The 22092-nt window shown below is 38.5% G+C and overlaps 1 protein-coding gene across 1 annotated transcript in view; it reads left to right on the top strand.

The window, feature by feature from the left end:
• Positions 1-6498, top strand: part of YTHDF2 (YTH N6-methyladenosine RNA binding protein 2) — a 43985-nt gene extending 37487 nt beyond the window's left edge. Inside the window, exon 5 of the mRNA XM_027864722.1 lies at positions 5615-6498. Within this exon, the coding sequence (XP_027720523.1) occupies positions 5615-5638 (24 nt within the window). The 3' untranslated portion in view covers positions 5639-6498. The remainder of the gene's footprint in view (positions 1-5614) is intronic.
• Positions 6499-22092: the final 15594 nt, after the last annotated feature.

Here is a 22092-nt window from a genome sequence, read left to right on the forward strand (position 1 = left end):
CCAATTTGAATCTCTACTAACTGTGCATTTAATGTGCCTATCTTTCCACAACTCCTCCAACATTTACCATCCTCATTTCTTATCTTTGATGGTTTGCTGACTTTAAGGTGAAATCTTAAAAGTTATTTTGATTTATGTTTCTCTTATTAGTTATTTGGAGCCTTTGGTTACTGCAATTCTTTTGGGGACCTTGTTTGTTCCTATCTTTTGACAAGTTATTATTGGGAAATGGCTTTTATATTTGTATTTCTGTTGTCTATAGATCTTGGATATCATACGTTCAGAGATATTTGATACAAATACTTTCTCTTCCCTTCCCTTTTCTTATGATAGTTACGCTGATTTCTTTTTCATGTAATCAAAAATAGCCATTTATCTTTTGTGATCATCTCTATCACTTGTTTGGTTAAGAATTCAGCCCTTAGCCATCCATTTGTTAGGTATCTGATCTGGTTTTCTTTTTTTTTTTAAATCACATGCCCTTTTATATTCCGGTCACATTCATTTTGACTGTGTTTAGTGTAAAATGTTAAGTCTAAACTGAATTTCTTCCAGATTCCTTTCCAAATAAGGAGTACCTTCTCAGGATATATGTTCTTGGATTTGTGGAACAATACTGGTTTAATGAATTCATTTTCCATTTTTCCTTGTCTAGTCTGTTCCATTGATCTACTTTTCTGTTCTTTTCTATTTCCAAATAGTTTGGATGATTACTGCTAATAGTATAGTTTTGAGGTCTGGAAATTTGTATTCCCTTTCATTCTCAATAAGAATTGTTTTCTGAAACATCCTGGATCTTTTTTATTCCTTCAAATGAATTTTGTTATTTTGTCTGGCTCTGTAAGGGTCACTAATTTACTAGTTTTAGTACAGCAATTAATGTGTCGACTAATTTTGTTTTTTGTTTTTACTGTATTGGCATGATCCAACCATGAGTACTGATTATACCTTCATATGGTTCTAGAAATGCTAATAAGACAAAAGAATTAAAGGCATGAAGTTAGGAAAAAGGGAGAAAAAAACGACCCTATTAATTGAAGACAATGCTTTATTTAGAAAATCCTAAAGAATCAGGAAAGAGACTTATTGAGACACAGACTTTAGTAAAATAACAACATGTAAAATATATCCACAAAAACCAATAGAATTTCTGTAAAGCAATAATAAAATCTAGGACAGAATAGAAAGGGAAGTCCCATTTAAATTAATTACAAAATTTATAAAATGTAGGGAGTCAGTAGCCAGGCACACTGAAGACCTATATAGGTCTTCAAAATGTTGATTTTAAATAACTGGAGGAATATATTCAGTGTTCATGGCTGGGCTGTTCCATTATAATAAAAATGACACTACTGTGAAATTAATTTACATATTGATGCTTTTCTGATAAGCTGATATGCTAAGGGGAAAATTAATTTGAGGGAACAAAAGATCTGGAATTACATTTCTTCTTATTCCTCCTATTATTTTGTTCATTTTCTTATCTGTGGTTTACAGATTCTTGTCATCTCTAAATTTGACATAGAGCAGATAGGAATAAATCTGTGTGTACACACACATAAGGCAATAAGGCATAATGCATAGGGCATAATAAATAAGTGCAGTCATAAAGCACTGTTATGAGACTTCATTCTATTGATTGTAACTTTATTTTTATTTTTAATTTTTTAATTTTTTTATGACTAACTTTAAAATGCTTTTTGTGCGCATATACTTATAAATGTTTAAGCCTGAAGTTGTGTTTTTTTTTTTTTAAAGAATGAATCCAGGATTAAGTTTTAGAATCTAGAATAGAACTAGAAATGTAATTTGGAGCAGATAAATTAATCTTTTCCATGTCTTAGATGACTTCTCTAGAAAATAGTGATAATAATATCTTTTCTCCTTCAAAGGGATTGGATAAAAACCAAGAGAGTAGTTTAGGGAGTACTTTGAAATCAAAATATTTTGAGTGCTTTTTTCCTCTACAACTTGTAGTCAGTCCATAGAAAAGACCTGGTCCTTGCTCTCATGGAAATTACAGTTTAGTTGGGGAAATAGTAAGCCCAGCAAAACACAGTAAAAAATAATATGAAGCTGTGAGCCACAGACTTTGTGGAAATTCAGAGGAAAAGTAAAAGGGACAGAGTGGTCCCACTTCAGTGAACAAATGGTGGATTTGGGCTCTCTTACCCTTCTAGGGGTGGTCTTCTGTATGCTTATTGAGTGAAAGTAGGGTTGATATTTGTGTCGCCTGGCCCTCACCAGGTTTTTGGTGCAGATGAAATGAGACAATGTGTGTAAAAGGTTTTACAAATTTGAAAACATCATATGAATGTCAGTTAATTTATTATCAGTGAGAGGGATAGTAGGGTGGTTTTTAAGAGCTGGGCCTTGAAGGGGAGCAGAGGGAGCAACACTATTGTCATAGGAAGAAATTAGGGTGGCTTATTTATGGGACAGTGACTATACTGGCTTTGCTGGAACCAAGGTTCTGAATTCTAGAGGCCCTCAAGTTGATGTTTGGTATATTAAATGTATGCTTGAGAAGTTCACAAAAAACTCACAATGTAAAAATTTTGTTAATTTGTTAAGTTTCAAAGGCTTTTGATATCTTATTTTACTTCTGATGGATTCTGAGGTGTCATTTGCGTAGACATTCAAGTCCTCAATCGAGACACAGACCTGGTCTTTTTCTCTTATCTTTGTCTTTGGCAGTTAAAAAATATGTTGACTTCATTGCTAAGATGGTTTAATCTGGAATTGGTGATTTCAGTATACACATTCACATCGATACAGTTTTTTGATTTTTTTTTTAAAGGCAGTTGGAGTTAAATGACTTGCCCAGGGTCACACAGTGAGTGACAAGTGTTTTGGTCTGAGGTCGGATTTGAACTCAGATCCTCCTGACTTCACGGCTGGTGCTATATCCACTGCGCCACCTAGCTGCCCTGATACAGTTTTTAAAGATAGAGTTTTATTGATAGCTTTATTGATAGTTTTTACTTAGATTTCTCCCTGTACTTTCCTGCCTTTCCTGTTCCAGAGAGCCATCTCTTCTATCATAATTTTTTTATTAAACTAGGAAAAACGGGAGAAAAATGGGTAAAATCAATTAACATCAAGTGCTTACTTATATTTCTGGCACTTGGTAGACTAAACACTGAGTATACAATTAATACTTTTTTTTGAATCTGATACTGTTCTTTGTAATTATGCAATATTTATTTTCCATTGTATTCTTTTAAGTCTGTGTTTCTTTGCATTTATCATATTTACGTGCATGGGAATAGTCCATTACATTAGTGTACCACAGTTTGTTTGGCCATTGATGGGCACCTATTTTGTTTCCGGTTGTTTGCTACCACAGAAATTGCTACTGTTAAACATTTTGGTTTCTATGTGGAACCTTTTTGGCAATTACCTTCTTGAGGTTATACTGCTTAAATGTGGAATCTTTGGATCAAAGTGCCATTCTATCCATTTTATTATTCTGCCAAATTGCTTTTCTGAATGATTATACTAATTCACAGCTTCACCACTGATGTATTAGTATACTGGTCTTTCATTCTACAATCCCTCCAAGGTTATTGCTGTCTTTGATTATCTTTGCTAGTTTGTTGAGTGTGAAATGAAGCCTTAGGGTTATTTTGATTTGCATTCTTTCGAATAGTTAGTAGTTAGCAGTTCTATTTATTATCTTTTGACCAGTTACCTATTGGAGAATGACTTTTGGTTTTTTTTTTTCTGTTTATGTGTCTTGGATACCAAACCATTATCCAAGAAATTTGATAGAAAAGATTTTTTCTCAGTCAGTTGCTTTTTATTTTTGCCTTTCAGTTTTGTGTAACCTAAATTACCTATTTCAAAATTTGTAATTGCTTTCACCCCTTTTTTGGTTAAGAATCTTATCTTCTCTCTGTGCCCATCAAAGGTCTATATGATGTACTCACTTTGTAATGGTATGGTTTTTAATATTCAGGTGACATCCATTTTGATTTTATTGTGGAATATGGTGTATGAAGTTGTTATAAGCCTAATTTCTTCCATGTTGCTTCCCAGTTTTCTGAGCAGTTATTATCATACTGTGTTTTTTTCCCTAGGTAATTTGTTTATTGACCTCTATAGATTATTGAGTTATTTCTGATTTTCCTTTGTTTAGTCTGTTCATTGACCTATTCGTATTTTTTTTTAACCAATAACAAATGGCTTTGATTGCTATATAAATGAGTTGCCATCATATTTGGGTAGTACTACTAATAAACATGACATAGTGTAGGTGAAGCACCTTACCACCTATTCGTAGTTTAATCTGTGCCTGTTTTGGTGGGGGTCGGACAGTTATGGAAGAGGTTCATCTTTTTTCCTCCCTACAAACTTTGAAGGTAGACTTAGATTCTAAGGAGATTTTAACCATATTATCTGATCCCCATTCTTCACCCCTCCCCCGCAAAAAAAAAAATTGTGTGTGCTGCTCTCTGTTGTATTCCTGTGCTCCCATTTGGCTATTGTTGCTACTGCTGTAAGCCACATGGCTCTCTGCTCCTGTCTTTTTAGGTACAAGTGATAGCACCTGAAAGAGCTATTTTTTCCATTCGTGGAGCAAGGAATATGAATAATTAGTTCAAAGTCACAAATCTCGAAGCTCAAGTTTTCGCATATAAGTTCTTTCCCCAGACTTTTGCTCACAGGGAACAGTTCTTCAGCTCTTTCAAAAATATGTGTCATTTCGTTACTATATATATTCTCTCTACCAAAGCAGATTGTGAGCACACCTTGGAAAGTTTCATGTGTTGGTCAGGCCAAAAAAATTCATCACTTGGTAGCCATTCTTTTGGTTAAATAAGCCTCTTCAAGCTTAAGTAGAATGCTTCTAGAATAATATACACTCACTCTAAGCCATACAAAACCTTTCTGCCTTGATATAGGACCCACTATACTTTGTGCTCAATTGGCATAGCATTTGGAAACCAAGGGTCATGTCCAAATCATGTTCTTACTTTGCCCATATAACTTTGCCAATCTTTTTTGGGGTGGGGGAGGAAAAAGAGAGAGGACATAATGACTACTGGGAACACTGGGCAAATATGTAGATGAAGAAAGGATTCTGGATAACTCTTAAATTAGATTGTTGGTTTTAATGTCACTGAAATGTCAGCTTGCCAGTGTGGGGACTCCTTGTAGTTAACTCTGCAGACCAATTTTCACCTATTTCTTCCCTTCCTCCCTTCAAAAAAAAATCCCAAACCAAAATCGTAACCCACCTAGTGAATGAATCAGTCACTGAGAGAAATTGGGGAGGTGGCGGGGGAGAAAGCCATGCTTCATAAGGAGATAAATTTTTAGAGTTGAAAGAATTTGTTAACTTTTGATTCTCCTTCTTTCTCTATATACTTGGCTACAAACCATTCAAATCCTTATCACCTCTGATCTGGACTATTGTCCTTAGCCCTAAGGTCTAGTGTAGCTCGAAATCTTATTAATTTTCCATATTGTCTCTCACTGTTACTAGAGTATTTTCATAAACATAATCTTGTAACCAGTGAAATTTAAGTTTTCAAAGAAACCTTGATTTGGGTGGTAGAAAAGATTGATCGAAAGATTTTCAACTAACTGTTCTCTTTTCCTTTTGCAGGAACGCCAAGGTCGTGTGAAATAAGGCAGCTCTCCTGCAAAGACTGCAGCAACGGTTGCATCTGAATATCCTTCTGAGAGAGAGAAGAAAAGAAATGACCTTTGACAGAATTAGGACTTTTTTTTCTTAATTTCATTGACTTCAAAGAGACGATTGCAGACTTGCAGTTAAAAGTATTGAAATTTCACAAAAGACATAGGACTTAACTGGAAAAGAAAAAAAAAAGAAAAAAAAAGGAAAAAAAAACTAAATAAAAAATCCCTCTAGGTAGTTTAGGCAAAAAATGTCCCCTTTATTTTGCCTTTGGTTGTGATTTCAGAGCATAATGCTTTGTTTTTTGTCTTTTTACTATGTTTTTCGGATTTTAAGGTCCGTAAGTGGCATACAGTTTTTCTCTAATTTTTAAACCCTTTCCTCCCCCCCCCCCCCCCCAATTTTGACATTTGCACTTGGAACACCGAGTTGTGAAGGTTTTGGACATCCACCCCAAAAAGTGGAATTGGTTTTTCCTTTCCGAACTGGAAGAACATTTTTATGAAGAATTTTTGTCTAGAAGAATTGAGCAGAGTGTTACCCAAGGTTGTGTCTCTGAGGGTGGTTCATTTTCTCTGACCCTTTGTTACTCAAAGTAAAGTACTAGGAGTCCTAAGAAATGTTCTGTTCTTGTACATTATACAGATTAAGTCAGGATTAATTTGATTTCAAAGCTAAGAACAGTGGTAAAAACTTGTTTACAGAAAATGCATTTTGGAAGAGAAAAATATTGTAAAATGTGTAGTGAATGTTTCTTCAGTTTCTTGTTCAGCCAATGAGGAAAGGGCACTGCCTTTCTTTTTACCATTAATCACTTCTCAATAATAAACGTGAGATCCTGTTGAGCATCACTTCTTGTACCATTTCATATTGAATATTTAAAAGGCTACTTGAATTTGGAGGAAATTGGAGGTGTGTACCATGTATGAATTTATTGTGATTTGCAAAGTGAGAAGGAGGCATATGATTTTAGACTGTTATAAAATGGAAGGAACTCAGGTGTGCTTTTACATTCTGGGCAAGATGACCTCTCTAAATCAGGGTGGGTAAACATACATGATGATGTACTACTTGCCGAGTTCCCAAGGGAGGTTCCCTGGGAAAAGAACTCACAGTACAAGTTATCACACAGCCCTAAGGCAGTAAGTGCCCTCTTTTTACTGGAGCACGCAATGCTATGATTTCCTTGTGCAGCACAGAGTCAGTTCATCTGAAGTACCTAGAACATAAGTATGGAACTTCAGATGTGCTTCATCTTAATAAACATTCATGACAGGATTTCACTAACATTTCACAGGCCCAGGAGCAAGAAATTCTAGAAAGGCTAGGCTTGATCCTTGCAATCACAGCAATATTCCTTTTTGCCTTTTCCCCCTAACCATATGAATTTAAAAATTCAGAATCACAATTCCAGTTTTATGCCTAATTTAAGAGTAGTGTAGACTTATCTGCATCAAAATTAACGTCATCTTTAGTCATTATCCATTGAGCATCTTCTATCTTATGTTTTCACAATTTAAACTTGAGTTTTAGTCAAAATTCTTCGACAAGATAAGGGAAAGTTAGGACAATGTTAGGAAGCAATTTCTATAAAAGGAAAACATTCAAAATGAGTACAGGTAACTTTTCTAATAATCAGTATTGCCACACTTGCATACTTCTGGACAGTCTTAAGTGTACTTTTAACAAACTTTGCAAAAGAAATAGCCTTTGTCAGACTGGCCAGATATTTTTGACTACTGGCAAACTGACTTTTATTTTCCTATGTTGGCGAGTAGCCAGCTTGCCCAGAGCAGTTGATCTCTGGTTAATGCCTTGTCTCAGATAATTCAGAGGAGGAAGGAGTGCCTATAGATATATGCTAATCTGTCATTAACTTGAGCCCCCCACTTGAGGGGTTTTCTCTACTTAACACAGGTAAAATGCAGGCATAATGAAGTGCTCCTGTATTTCTCTATTTCTAGGGATCTTAGAGAACATATTTTTCTCCTGAGACTAAGGAAGGCCTGATATATTCCCAAGTCAGCTGAAGAAGATTCGAGATAAGTAACTACATCTGGAAATATTAACAACTAGATACTTGAAGCTCCTAATTTCAGCTGAAAGTTGTGTGAACTAGGTCCTACTTGTACTTAAATGCAAAATCAACTACTGTACAGCTTTTGGTAGCTATGGTTTGATGTGTAGTCACAGGTATGTGAAAGCAAATTCAGGAGCAGTTTTAATCTGAATTTTCATACCTCCTATTCAAGTTGGATATGAAGTTATCCAAGACACTTTTCAGTTTAATTTGAAATGCTTGCATTGCAGAGTAGTTTGAGTAGTTTGATTTATAAAGTTGCACTTCTTTAGCTGTTTTCTGAAAATGTCAGGGTTTTTTTTTTTCAGCTGCATCAATAAAAAATACTCTCATCCCACTGTATTTCTCATAATGTGCTTTTTAGATTTTGAATGTCTTTTATGATGTTGAGACTTCTTTTGTATAGTTTGGTTGATTCACCATATAGAAAACAACAAAAAAAGGGATTCTTTTCTAGGCAAAGGCAACTTTTCCTAGGAAATCGACTTATTTTTAGGACTTGTATATTAAATCTGAAGGCCTTATTCAGTTCTCTAAGCTTGTGAATGTGATGTTTAATGTCTGGCCTCAGTCCTATCATGTTTATTATAACAATTTAAGATGTATCTAAGACCCCAAAGATTTTTCTCCTTAGTTTGTAGAATTACATCCATAAAATGTGATGGCAATTATATTCAGAAATTTCTGGTTAGCACATTAATAGAAGAGGCTGAACGTAGCACCTATCTAAAATCTTTAGCTTGAATTCTATTTTAAATACTGGTGACACTTTCCTTGCTTGCCCAGTTACTGTGACATGGTCCTTTTGCATGTTTAACAAATGTTAACCCAAGCTTACAATTTCACAATCTGCTTAATTAGTAAAATTTTTTGTTGTTGATGTAGAAAGTTTTGAGTACAGATATTTTCCATTTTTTTCCTACCTCTGGGTCTGAGATGATGAATGCCTAAAGTTGTATTGTTTCTCCTATGCAGCAGCCTTGAAATCAGACAGCTAGTATTGGGAGTGGGGTATGGTATATAGAGGGATAATCTTCCTCCTTGTTATTTCTCCACTCTCCTTAGCCCTCCAAGGAGCTTGATTTTATTGGTATGAGTATCCCCTTCACATGTGTTCTTAATCCAGTTTTAGAGTTGAAAGTGACTTCTGTGTTCATATCTAGTCTAACTGATAACTGAAACCAATTCTTACTTCAGCATACCTGATGAGAAGTCATACAGGTTTTGCTGGAAGATCTCTTACAATGAGCACCTTCATAAATAACATCCTAGGTCAGCATGTGACATTTTTTGGATGACTAATTGTTAGGAAGTTTTTTGTGGTGTCAAATCTGTTTGCTTCTTTGCAACTTTTCATTGCTCCATGTAGAATATGGCCCATTCACATTGCTGTCTTTGAATGTGAAGATTGCAATTAAGTCCACCCTCCTCAAATCTCAGTCCCCTTTTCCAGACTTGGGATCCCTGGCTCCTTCAGATCATATGTAATAGAATCAAGACCCTTCATTCTAATTTCCTTCCTTTGGATCCTTTTCCAGAAGCAGTGCCCTTCCTAAACTGTGAAACCAAGGACTGAATGAAATACTAGAGATGTGTGTGGTGTGACCAGGGCAGAATGCAGCAGGGTGACTACTGTTTCTGGAAACTGAAATTGGAATATCTATTATATGCCTACTCTGTGCTAGGTACTACTAGGGATGAGAAGACAAAAATTTTAGTGTCTGCTCCCAGGGAACATACATATAGGAGAAAATATATACATACATGTATATGCATAATACATGCAAAAGAAATACACGGTAATACATACGTGTATGTATTGGGGTATGTCCCACCCCTCAGGGAACCTCTTGTAAGAAGCAGTAGTTGATGAGCTTTGAAGGAAATGGGAGTCTAAGAGGTGTTATGAACTTGGATAGCCTGTGTGAAGGCAGGAAAAAAGGATATGAAATATGTGTGTTGTCTAGCTGAGAGGCCAGTTCGGCTGGACTGAAGAATGCAGGAGGGTGAGCAAGCCTGGAAAGGTAGGTGGGATTCAGATTATGAAGGACTTTAAATGATGAACAGGAATTCATGTTTTATCATAGAAGAGAAAACAGGGAACCACTAAAACTTAAGTAGGCAAGTTAAATGGTCTGATAATGGTTTTTTAATGAGTTGTGTTGGATTTTTTTTAAAACATACTAGTTAATGAGTGTGCCCCCATCCCCAATTTTTCATGAAAGGTACCATTGCATAGTGGAATTCAGAAAGAGAAGACCTGGGTTCAAATTCTGCCTCAAACATTTAATTGATGTGTGACCCTGGGCAAACTTTTTGTTATTTTACATTCTTTTCTTTTTAAATTTTGAATTCCAAATTCTCTGCTCCCCCCCGAAAAGGCATGCAACATGATACCAATTATACTTGTGAAATGCAAAATGTTTCCATATTAGCCATATTTTAAAAGTGAAAAAGTTGTACTTTAATTTGCAGAGTTCATCAGTTTTCCCTCTAGAGATGGATCATACTTTTGCATCATAAGTTTTTTGGAACTGTCTTGAATCATTGTGTTGGTCAGAGTAGCCAAGTCGTTCAGTTGATCATAATTACAACATTGCCGTTATTGTGCACGATCATCTCCTGGTTCTTCTTACTTCACTTTGTATCGGTTCATAGAGGTTTGGCCATGTTTTTGTGAAACCACCCTCCTAATTTTTTATAGCACAATGGTATTCCATCAAAATCTTATGCCATAACCTGTTCAGCCATTCCCCAATTGATGAGCATCCCCCTCAATTTCCAGTTCTTTGCCACCACAGAAAAGCTGCTGTAAACATTTTTGTACATATAGGTCCTTTTCCTTTTTCTCATCTCTTTGGGATACAGACCTAGGCAGTGGTATTGCTGGGTCAAAGAGTATGTACAATTTTATAACCCCTTTGGGCATAGTTCTGAATTGTTCTGCATAATAGACTAATTCACTGTTCTGCCAGTTAATATACCTTACTTTTCCTTCATCCCCTCCAACATTTGTCATTTTTGATAGGTGTGAAGCAGTACCTCAGAGTTGTTTTAACTTGCATTTCTCAAATCAGTAACTATTTAGAGCATTTTTTCATATGACTACAAATAACTTTGATTTCTTCTGAAAATTGCCTGTTTATATCTTTGAACTATCAGTTGAGGAATGGCTCTTTTGTAAATTTGAAGACTTTATTACAAAACGAAGCCTTTATTAGAGAAACTTGCTGTAAAAATGTTTGATATTCATTGTTTATGGTACATTTTAGCATAATGTAGTGATTATCTCTTTTATTAAGGTCTATTTTTGCTTTGAGATCATGACTGTTATCCCTGCCTTTTTTTGCTTCAGCGGAAGCATATTTTGCTTCAGCCCTTTATTTTAACTCTGTGTGTCTTTCTGTTTCAGATGTGTCTCTTATAAACAACATATTGTTGGATTCTGGTTTTCAATCCATTCTTCCCTCTACTTCCCTTTCATGGGTGTGCTCATCCCATTTGAATTCAGTTATGATTACTGTGTATTTCCTTCCATCCCCCCTTTTTTTTTTTCATTTCTTCCTGTCTTTCATCCTTTCCCTCCTCAAAAGTCTGTTTTGCCTCTTAATCCACTGCCCCCCATCCCCTTTCCCTCCTATTTCTCTATTGTGTAAGATTTCTATACACAACTGAGTATATATATTTCCCCTTTTTTGAACCATTTCTGATGAGAGTGAGGTTCAAGTATTGCCTGCCACCTGCCTCCCTTCCTCCACCATCTTCCTCTTTATTGTAAAAGCTCCGCTTGTGCTCCTCTTTTATGTGAGAAAAATTTCCCCTTTCTGCCTCTCCCTCCTCCCAGTGCATCTCTCTTTTTCACCCCCCCCTTTTTTTTTTGAGATGATTCCAGCATAGTCGATTCACATGTGCCCTCTGGTCTATACATAGAATTCTTTTAACTGCCCTAATGATAAAGTTCTTAGGGGTTACATGTTTCATCTTCCCATATAAGAAATGCAAACAGTGTAATTTTTGAGTTCCTTATGATTACTCTTTCATGTTTCCTTTTTTATGCTTTTCTTGTGTCTTGTGTTTGAATGTCACATTTTTCATTCAGCTCTGGGTTTTTCATCAGGAATGCTTGAAATTTCTTTCATTAAATGTCTATTTTTCCCCCCTAAAGGATTCTACTCAGTTTTTCTGCGTAGATGATTCTTGGTTGCAATCTTAGCTGCTTTGCCTTCTGGAATATCGTATTCCAAGCCCTCTGCTCATTTAATGTGGAAGCTGCTAAATCTTGTGTGATCCATGATATTTGAATTGCTTCCTTCTGGGGGCTTGAAGTATTTTCTCTCTGAACCTGGGAGCTCTGGAATTTGGCCATAATATTCTCCGGAGTTTTTATCTGGGGATCTCATTCAGGAGGTTGATTGATGAATTCTTTGAATTTCTATTTTATCTTGTGGATATAAGATATCAGCAGTTTTCCTTAATCATTTCTTGAAATGGGATGTCTAAGCTCTTTCTTTAATCATGACTGTCAGGTAGTCTCATAATTCTTAAAGTATCTCTCCTCAATCTGTTTTCCAGGTCATTTGTTTTTTCCAATGAGATAGTTCACATTTTCTTCTATTTTTTCTTTTCATTTTTTTTGACCTTGTTTATTGATATCTCATGGAGTCATTAGCTTCCACATACCTGGTTCTAATTTTTAAGGAATTATTTTCTTCAGTGAGCTTTTGTACCTCTTTTAGCATTTGGCCAGTTTTTAAGAATTTAGTGGATTTTTTGTTTTTCTGTAACCATTTGGCCAATCCTGTTTTTTTAAGGTATTATTTTCTTCAGTATTTTCTTTTACCAATCTGTTACTTCTCTTTTCATAATTTTCTTGTGTCACTCTCATTTCTTTTCCCAATTTTTACCCTATTATTATCTCTTTAACTCTTCCAGGAATTCTTGTGGGGTTTGGGTCCAATTAGCATCTTCTTTTTTTGGGGGGGGGTGAGGCAATTGGGGTTAAGTGACTTTCCCAGTCACACAGCTAAGTGAGTGTTATGTGTCTGAGGCCGGATTTGAACTTGGGTCCTTCTGACTCCAGGGCCAGTACTCTATCCATTGTGCCACCTAGCTGCCTGCCCCCCCCCACCTTTTTTTTCTTGACTAGGCAGTTGGGGTTAAGTGACTTGCCCAGGGTCACACAGCTAGTACATGTTGTGTGTTGTGTGTCTGACTGGATTTGAACTCAGGTCCTTCTGACTACAAGGCCGGAGCTCTGTCCACTGCGCGCCACCTAGCTATCCCTCAATTAGCATCTTTCTTTGAGGCATTTTTTTGTAGCTGCCAAATTTGTCTCGGCTCTTTAGGCATGTCACTTTAGCACTTGTGTGGAGAATGGTTTAGAGAGAAGACTTGAGGCAGGAAGAAGTTAGGGGCCTGTTAACATTGTTAAGGTGAGAGGTGATGAACACCTGAGTTAAGGGGGTGGTTATGTGAGTTGAGAGAAGGGGATAGATGGGAGAGATGATTGGATATGGAGGCTGAGGGGAAGGTGAAGAAGATCATGAATAATGAGTTGTGTTGATGTTTGGAAGGATGGTGTGGAGTTCTCTGTAAGCTGATGTGGGGCAGGGCAGGAAAGACCAGCTCTATTTTGTATATACCTAGTGGACATCTAGTTGGAAATGTACAATGGACAGGTGGTGATAAAAGTGATAGAGTGGTACTTGGTAGAGAGTAGGGCTGGACGTGTAGATAACGGGAGTCATGTGCAAAAAGATGCAGCCTAAAAATAACATAGGCTGTTTGGCTGCAGTGTTACTGGAGTGACTCATTTGGCTTGCAGTCCACTGAAACTCCCAGGTCCTTTTCAGAAAAACTGTCCAATCATCATCACATACTTTTGATATTTGTGAAAGAGACTTTACTTTTGTCCCTCTTTAAATACATGCCCCCTATTTTAGTCCAGGATCTTTTTGGATCCTGACTAACTCATTTGGTGCACTAGTCATTTGAACTCCTTTTCAACTTGCAGACAATCTTCAAGAGTTGTGGCTGAAAAATTATTTGTTGCCAAATTCATGGTGAACCTTTCTGAATTTAGGATGCCTGACATATGTGTTATTATTGCAAAGTTCATGCACACGTACTTTCTGGGGGTTCTCTTAGCGTTTGTCCTCTGCTGCCATAGTTTTCAGAAACCCAAATTCTATACCAGGTAGGAAGACCATCCCCAATTACTTTGACCAGTGCTGATACCACAAAATGGGAGAATTTCACTCAGTTTTGACAGCTTGCCTCTACCTGTGAAGGACAGCATATTTTTACTGTCCGTAAGACCTGTTCTTGAGTAAATTTGAATGTAATCTCTATAGCAAAGTTCCATTCCAATTATTTTTAATTTCACCTTATTTTTTAGATTCATACTTCCTTTTTGGGGACATGTTTTTAGTTTTTAGACTGGAAAGGAAAAATAAGATGTACTATGGGAACTTTGGATCCTAAAAGGCTTTCTAGTCCAACTCATTTCATAGATAAGGAAACCAAGACACAGAGATCTAAAATTCCTTGACCTAGATTACATAGGTAGTAATTTCCAGAGGTGAGATTTGAACCCCAGATTCCAGAGTCTGCCCTTTCCACTTTTTATGCTGCCTCTCAAGTTCAGCTCAGAATTAGGCCTATAATAGAGGTGTTGAATGGTTTTTAAATCATTAGCATCAACTAGTTGCCATTTTGAAGATTTTCTTTGAGCTTTGAAAAATTGATAACCCTGTGGGAAAAGTGAAGTGGACCTGGAATTCGAGGTCCTGGGTTGGAATCCAAGATGCCATTTCCTAGGTCACTCTGGTCAAATCAGACAGCCTTTCTGGGCTTTACTTTCCTCATCTATAAAATTAATGAGTGACCTTTGAGATGTTTTCCAACTATGATCCTCTGAGAGCCAGATGATCTGAATTTAAATATTAATATTTGATCATAAGAGCAATGTTCACATTTTAAAAATTGGACCAGTTTTCTTTTTAGTAGAGAAATTTAAATACTCATCTCTCTTTTTCTCCCACTGTCTTTCTGGTAGCAGAATTTTCTTGCCCACAAATATTCAGATTAGAATTATCCCAGCTAAATAGTCTTTTCCTACAACTCCAGTATTTATTATGGATTATTATTAGATACAGTTCCCCCACTCCTGAAGAACAGACATGGAAAACATTTTACCGGCTATAGGATGCTTGGCAGACCAAGTGATTCACCTAAGATCACAGTGGTAGTTAAATACCTGCAGAGCACAGGTCTACTAGCCCCAGGGCTTCTGTCTAAGACCATTAACCTTAGTCTGCAGGGTCAGGCTGTCCAGTGCCAGGGCTACTACTTCTTCACTGCATCTGTTCTACTTTTTCTTGCAGCTGCTGTTGCTTCATAATCTGGTCCCTTTCTCCTTCATAAGCCATTCCCCGGAACAGAGACTCTCCTAATATCTTTCTCTTCCTTTAAGCAGCAGCAATTTCTCCCTGATGTCTTCAGCCTTGTTTGACCTCCCTTATTAGACTTAATAATCTTCTAACTTATATTGTAATTTATATATCTCAGTCCCCTACATTACAGTGATTCTAAGAGCAAACAATGTCATTCATTTTGTAGTATTGAGCAAAGGATTTTAACCTGAGATCTGTGGATGGGTTTCAGGGAGCCCAGGAATTTGAATGGGGGGAAAAAACTTTATTCTCCCTAACCTCTAACAGAAATGTAACATTGTTTTCAAGGCAGGCAACTAGAATTAAACTCTTGCTGTGATTTGATCTATAATCAAATGAAGTATTTGTAAAGCACTTATTTAGTACATTGCCTGGCACATAGTAGTCGCTTAAAAATTTATTCCTTCCCTTCCTCCCCTGTGGGCCAGGGACTGTGCTAAGTGCTGCGGGATACAAATAAAACAAAAAGACAGCTCTCAGGGAAACTTCACCAAAAGTTAAGTAGGCCTGCTGGAGAGAGGACAGTCCCCTGGGTTCCAGTGCCAGATTGAACTTCAACTCCTCTCATCCAGCTTGGCATGGTTTGTGAGGAAAGCACTTTGTAAACTTTCGGGTGACCTCTGAACCGTCACCGTGGCATTTCTAATTCCAGCTGGTGCTTTCTTAGTTTAATTGAACCTGAGATACCCTCACCTGACTTCACAGGGAAGGAAACAGGCTCACAGGGAAAGCGAAATAGGATGACAAAGCAATGCCATTAGACGTGGGTTTAAATCCTGTTCCCACACTGGGCAGGTCATTTAAACCTCCCTGGACTTAAGTTTCCTCATCTGTAAAATGAATGGCTTGGACTAGGGCTTTGGGGTGCCTTCCAATTCAAATACTGAATAGACAGCCGATGGCTGAACTTGCTTCTCTGGGTGATGATGGGAGACGATTCACATCCAACCCTTGGGGCAGCTAGGTGGCTGTCAGAAGACTCACGGTCATGAGTTCGAATTTGAGCTCAGACACTAGCTGTGTGACCCTGGGAAAATCATTCAAACCTGTTTGTCTCAGTTTCCTCATCTGCTCACGATGAGCTAGATTGGCAAAGCACTCCAGTATCTTTGCCAAGAAAACTCTAAATGGGGCCATGGAGAGTTGGACACGTCTGAATTTAACAGACCCAGAAAGGAATTGCCTGAGGCCACACTGCGAATCGGTGGCAGATTGGGGCTCGAACTCAGGACCGCCTTCCTCCTAGGCTATGCTTTCCTCGCAGCTGCGCGCAGCCCTTTCCCCTCCCTACCTGTAGTCTGTCGTCAAGGCCCCGCCCTCCGCGCTGACGTCAGAGCCCAAAGGCCAGAGCAGCCCGCCCTCTCCCCCGCCCCCATCTAGCCCCCTTTCTGAGGCCTGTGCGCTTGCGCCGGCGGCAGCTGCCGCTTTCTAGGCCTGGGGGAAGAGTCTTCCTTCTCCCCACGCTGCTGACCCGAACGGCACCGTCCCTCCCGACTCTGCCCTACCCCAGCTTCGTTGCAGTGAGCTCCTCACCACCCGTACCACTGCCTGCCCCACCCAAACATTGGAGAACTGTAGTAACTGAGCTCTGCGCAAGATGGCGGGTGCTGCACTGGAAACGCTGGAGCCCCGCTCCCCCTTCCCCCGCAATAGTCACTACGCCTGCGCAGAGGCGGGACTTCAATGCTACGCCCCTCCCCCCACCACGTGCGAACTCCTGGTCGGCTCATCTTCTGGGTTTGGGTAGTGGGATGCAGAGCCTCAGGTTTTCAACTAGAGCTCCTGCACATGTATAAGCCACACTCGCCAGACTAGCTAAACGAAGCTTTTTTAATTTGAACTAATTTTAACTTTTAAAAATGTGTAATAAAATCCGTGACCTTGGGCTAGTCTCTTAACCTCTACCTTTCTCAGAGTCCTCATCTGTAAAATGGGGATGATAACGACACATCTCTTCCAGATTTATTGTGAAGATGAAATGGGATAATTTTTGTAAAGCGTTCCGCAAACCTTAGAGAGCTATATAAATGCCAGTTATTAATAATTTTTTTTTTAAGTGATTTGGGCCCAGAAGAGGGAGTTAAATTTTTGCATTTCGGCTCCACCTCCTGGCCTCTGGGGTTGCTGCAAGTACAGGAAAGATGCAAGCGTCTCTAGAAGACTGGCCACAAGAGGCAATGCCTCCTTGTCGATGACGTCACTCTAACGATGCTATATCGTGGAAGACTGGAGAGCTGCACGGATGGAGACTGGACGTTGATGAAATCACACACCCTTGCTTTGAAGTTTGTTACTCAGAAAAGTTTGTTGCCCCAGGGGCTCGATGTCAGACTTGAAAGGGACTTTAAAAATGAAATAGTCCAACCTTTCCACCTTAATAACAGCAACAACAATAACTAACATTTACTCCATTCTGCAGATGGGGAGACTGAGACAAAAGGCAGTGATTTATTTATGCAGATGATTCTCAGAACTACTTATTCAGCCCTAAGTTCTTTCCTGACCTCCTCCTCTCTAACGTCTTATTGGACATCTCAAACTCAAGGGAGAAATGTCCAAAATTGAAATCATTATCTTTTCCCTAAAAATCCCGTCTTCCTAATTTTCCTTTTATTGTCCAGGACACCACCACCCTCCCAGTCACCCGAACTCACAGTCTAGGTGTCACCCTCAACTTATCAGTCTATCTCATCCCTTCTTCCCATATCCAATCTATTCCCAAGTCCTTTTAATTCTATCTTTGCAGTATCTTTTATATAATTTTCTTTTCTCTCTACTCACATAGTCACCATCCTGGCACAGATCCTCATCATTTCAAGCCTGGACTATTGCCAGCTGGTTGGTTGTCCTGCCTCCTACCTCCCCACTCCAGTCCCCACTCAGCTTCCAAAGGGATCTTCTAAAGCTCAAGTCTGACTTGTGTCATGTCCAGCTGCCCTCTTACCTCCACAGTCAAATAGAAAACCCACTGTTTGGCTTTAAAAACCATTCACTGGCGTTCAAAGTGCTTTATAACCAGGCTTCTTCCAATTTTTCCAGTCTTCTTACATATTGTTTCTTCCTTTTTTTGTATCCTCAGCACTTAGCACAGTGCTTGGCACATAGTAGGAGCTTAATAAATGTTTGTTAAGTGATTGTCCCTATACTTGGGATTCTCCCCCCCGCCCTCCTCTCTCTCTCTCTCTCTCTCTCTCTCTCTCTCTCTCTCTCTCTCTCTCCTCCTGTCCCTCTCCCTCTTGCTCTCTTCCTCCTGAATTCCTTCAAAATGTGGCTCAAATCCAGATTTCTTCTGCAGATGGCTTTTCCTGGTTATGCTCTGCTGCTAGTGTCTTCCCTGGTAAGACTGCCCTCAATTGGGGGCAGCTAGGTGGCGCAGTGGATAGCACTCCTACCTTGGAGTCAGGAAAACCTGAGTACAAATGCAACCTCAGACACTTGATACTGATTAGCTGTGTGACCCTGGGCAAGTCACTTAACCCTGATTGTCTCACCAAAGAACAAAAAAAAAAAATGCTATCTACTCCGCATGTATCTTGTTTGTGCATAGTTGTTTGCATGTAATCTCCCACAATAGACTGACCTCCTTGAGAGAAGTGACTTTTTTGTCTTTGTAACCCCAGAATTAATAGTATCTGGCACATAGCAGGCTCCTAATAAGTGTTTGTTGATTCATTACAAAGTGGCAAAGCTTATATTCAAACTCAGATCCCCTAACTTCAATTCCAACACTCTTTACACATGACTACAGAGCTCATAATCCTCTTCCCCTTATCCTCCTGCCAAAAAATTCCCATGCGCTTAGTTTTTGGCTACAAGAATGCTGATCATATCCTCTCTGGCCTCTGAGCCATTCATTTAAAATATCTTCCTTTCTTCTCTCCACAGATCCCTTCTTTTTCTTCTTTTATAAAATTAAAAAATTTTTTTTGTGTTGCCTACATTCCCCAATGTTCCCTTTCCCTCTTCCCCTCTTAGAGAGCTACCCCTTATAAGAAAAGATGGAAAAATTCAGCATAACTAACAAATGTATCAAAAAAGTCTGATATTCTAGGTAGTGTTCCACACTCATAATCCTTCATCTCTCTTCCTTGGGGCCAAGCTTAGTCATTTTAATTTTATCACATTCAATTTTGGTTGTTTTGTCATTATCCTTTCCATTTATATTGTTTTAGTCATTATGTATATTGTTTTCTTGGGTCTATATCAGATTTCATAAATATTTCCATGCTTCTCTGTAGTCAATTTTTTTTTATTATGGCACAGTTATATTCTATTACATTTATGATGTAACCAGCATATACCTTATAGGTACATAAATGTCACTTATGTGTTGTCTTTCCCATGTAAGCTCCTTGAAGACAGGGAGTATTTTTTTTGTCTTTTCTTGTAACCCCAGAGCTTAGCACAGACACATGATAAGCACTTAATAACTCCTACTGTGTGCCAGGCTTATGCTAAGAGCTGGGGATACAAAGAAAGGGAAAAACAGCCCCTGCCCTCCAGAAGCTCTCAGTCTAACAAAGGAGACAGCGTGCGAACAACTACGGACAATGTACAGACAGGATAAGTTGGAAACAATGTCCGAGGGAAGGCACTAAGATTGAGGAGGACTAGGAAGTGCTTCTTGTAGAGGGTGGGAATTCTGAGACTTGAAGGAAGCCTGAGAAACAGAGATAAGGAAGGAGAGAGTGGAAGTCCTGGGGCACAGCAACTGAAAACACTTGGAATCAAGATATGGGAGTGTCCTGGGTGAGGAAGAGCAAGGAAGCCAGGGCCATTGAATGGCAGAGATATTTGAAGGGCACTAAGGTGTAAGAAGACTAGAGACAGTGGAAGAAGCTGAGTTATGAAGGACTTTAAAGGCCAAACAGTGGGTTTTATGTTTGATCTTGGAGGTAAGAAATGCTTATTGACAGAATGATTAATTCTAGGTAGAAAGTTGTAGAGATGGAGTTCTTCCAGTTATAGGGAGGTCTTAACTTCAGATCCATGGCTTTCCGTTGTAACTCATTGATTTGGAGAATTTAGCCACCAGGTAATGAATCCTTTGGTGGCAGCAGCTCATGAAAACCATGCAATAGGTTTGGAAAGCTTGGAGTCTGTACTAGTGGGTAGGGGTGCACACCAGTGATGTCACAGATTCTCATTTTGGAGTGACACTTTAGAAGTAGAGAGTGGAAGAGCTTAAAAGGGCCTTAGGTTGTGAACTGGTCCAACCATTCTACAGAGCAATTTGGAACTATGCCCAAAGGGCTGTAATCTATGCATGCCCTTTGACCCAGAAATACTATTACTAGGTCTGCATCCCAAAGAAATCAAAGGAAAAGGAAAAAGACCCATATGTACAAAAATATTTATAGCAGCTCTTTTTGTGTTGGCAAAGAATTAGCATCCGAGGGGATGCCCATCTACTGGGAAATGGCTGAATAAGTTGTGGTATATGATTGTGATGGAATAATATTGTGCTGTAGGAAGTAATTTGGGGGAAGGGGTTCAGAAAAGCATGGCAAGATCCATATTAACTGATACAAAGTGAAGTGAGAAGAATCAGGATATCATTGTGCATAGTAACAGCAATGTTGTAATGATAATCACCTGTGAAATACTTGCCTGCTCTTGAATACAATGGTCCAAATCCATTTCAAAGGACCCATGATTAAAAATGCCATCCACTTTCAGAGAGGGAATTGATGAGCTTTGAGTGCAGACTGAAGCATATTGTTTTTCACTTTATTTTTCTTGCTTTTTTTTTTTTAAATAACACAGCTAATGAGGAAATGTTTTGCATTTATAATGGGCATCATATTACTTGTTTTCTCAATGGTTAGCGGAGGGGCTGAAGTGAAAGAAGGAATTTGAAACTGAAAATAAAAAATGTTAAAAAAATAATTATTTTTTAAAAAAGCAGCCTTATTTAGCATAACTCATTTTCCTTCCCGTCTCCCCATCCTTTTTTATACATAAAGCAAACGAACCCCAAGCATTTGAAGTGATAGCGGCAAACTAGTGGCTCTTTGTAGCAGAAGTGAGTCAATCATTCATTAAATATTTATTAAGAGCCTCCTATGTGCCAGGCACTGTGCTAAGCGATGGAGATACAAAGAAAGGCAAAGGACACCAGTGTTATAGGATGGGAGACTACCTTTCAGGGAGTAAGATATAAGAAGATTGGAAAAGTAGGAGAGGATGAGCTTAGGAAGGGTTTTGAATGTCGAACAGAGGGTTTTCTATTTGATCCTGGAGTCCCAGGGAGTCACTGAGCAGGCTGAGTGGCACAGGAAGGGCTGCTCTTTAAGAAAATCACTTTATGATTTTCTTCAGTTTCATCGAATCACTTTGCGATTTTCAAGTGTGTCTTGAAATGGTTGTGAATGTTCCAACCCTTCTGGAGAATAATTAGGAACTGTCCCCAACGGGATATAAAATGGTGTATATCCTTTGACCCAGTGATACCACTCACTGCTAGATCTATATCTGCTCTAAACAACTACGAAGTGTCCTTAGGGTTTTTACTGGTATGCTGTGCTGAGGACATGTGGCTAACTGGTTTATAGCAGTAGCAGGAAATATTGCATAAACACAGAAGTAGAATTGACGGCTTACTAGTTCTTCCAACTAGTGAAAGGCATCTATCCTCCACATGGCTGCCAACTCCAAAAACACAGCCACTGCAAAAACACAAGTCACTACCCAGTTACCCATAGGAAATTTCCCTTGTGCTTTGGCTTGATTTCCGTCACAGGCTCCTTTCCAGCCTGCATTTCCAGACTTAATTCACATTACTTCCTCTCATGCACTCCAGGTTCCAATCAAAGTGGACTACTTGCTGTTCACCATGTGGGACATTAAATTTTTTTTTTCCCTATTCAAAACTTATGAAGTTGTTTTTATTTTTTTTCCAATTTATTTAT

This window comes from Vombatus ursinus, unplaced genomic scaffold (assembly GCF_900497805.2).
Source record: "Vombatus ursinus unplaced genomic scaffold, bare-nosed wombat genome assembly UNPS02014775.1, whole genome shotgun sequence".
In the NCBI taxonomy this organism is placed as follows: Eukaryota; Metazoa; Chordata; class Mammalia; order Diprotodontia; family Vombatidae; genus Vombatus; species Vombatus ursinus.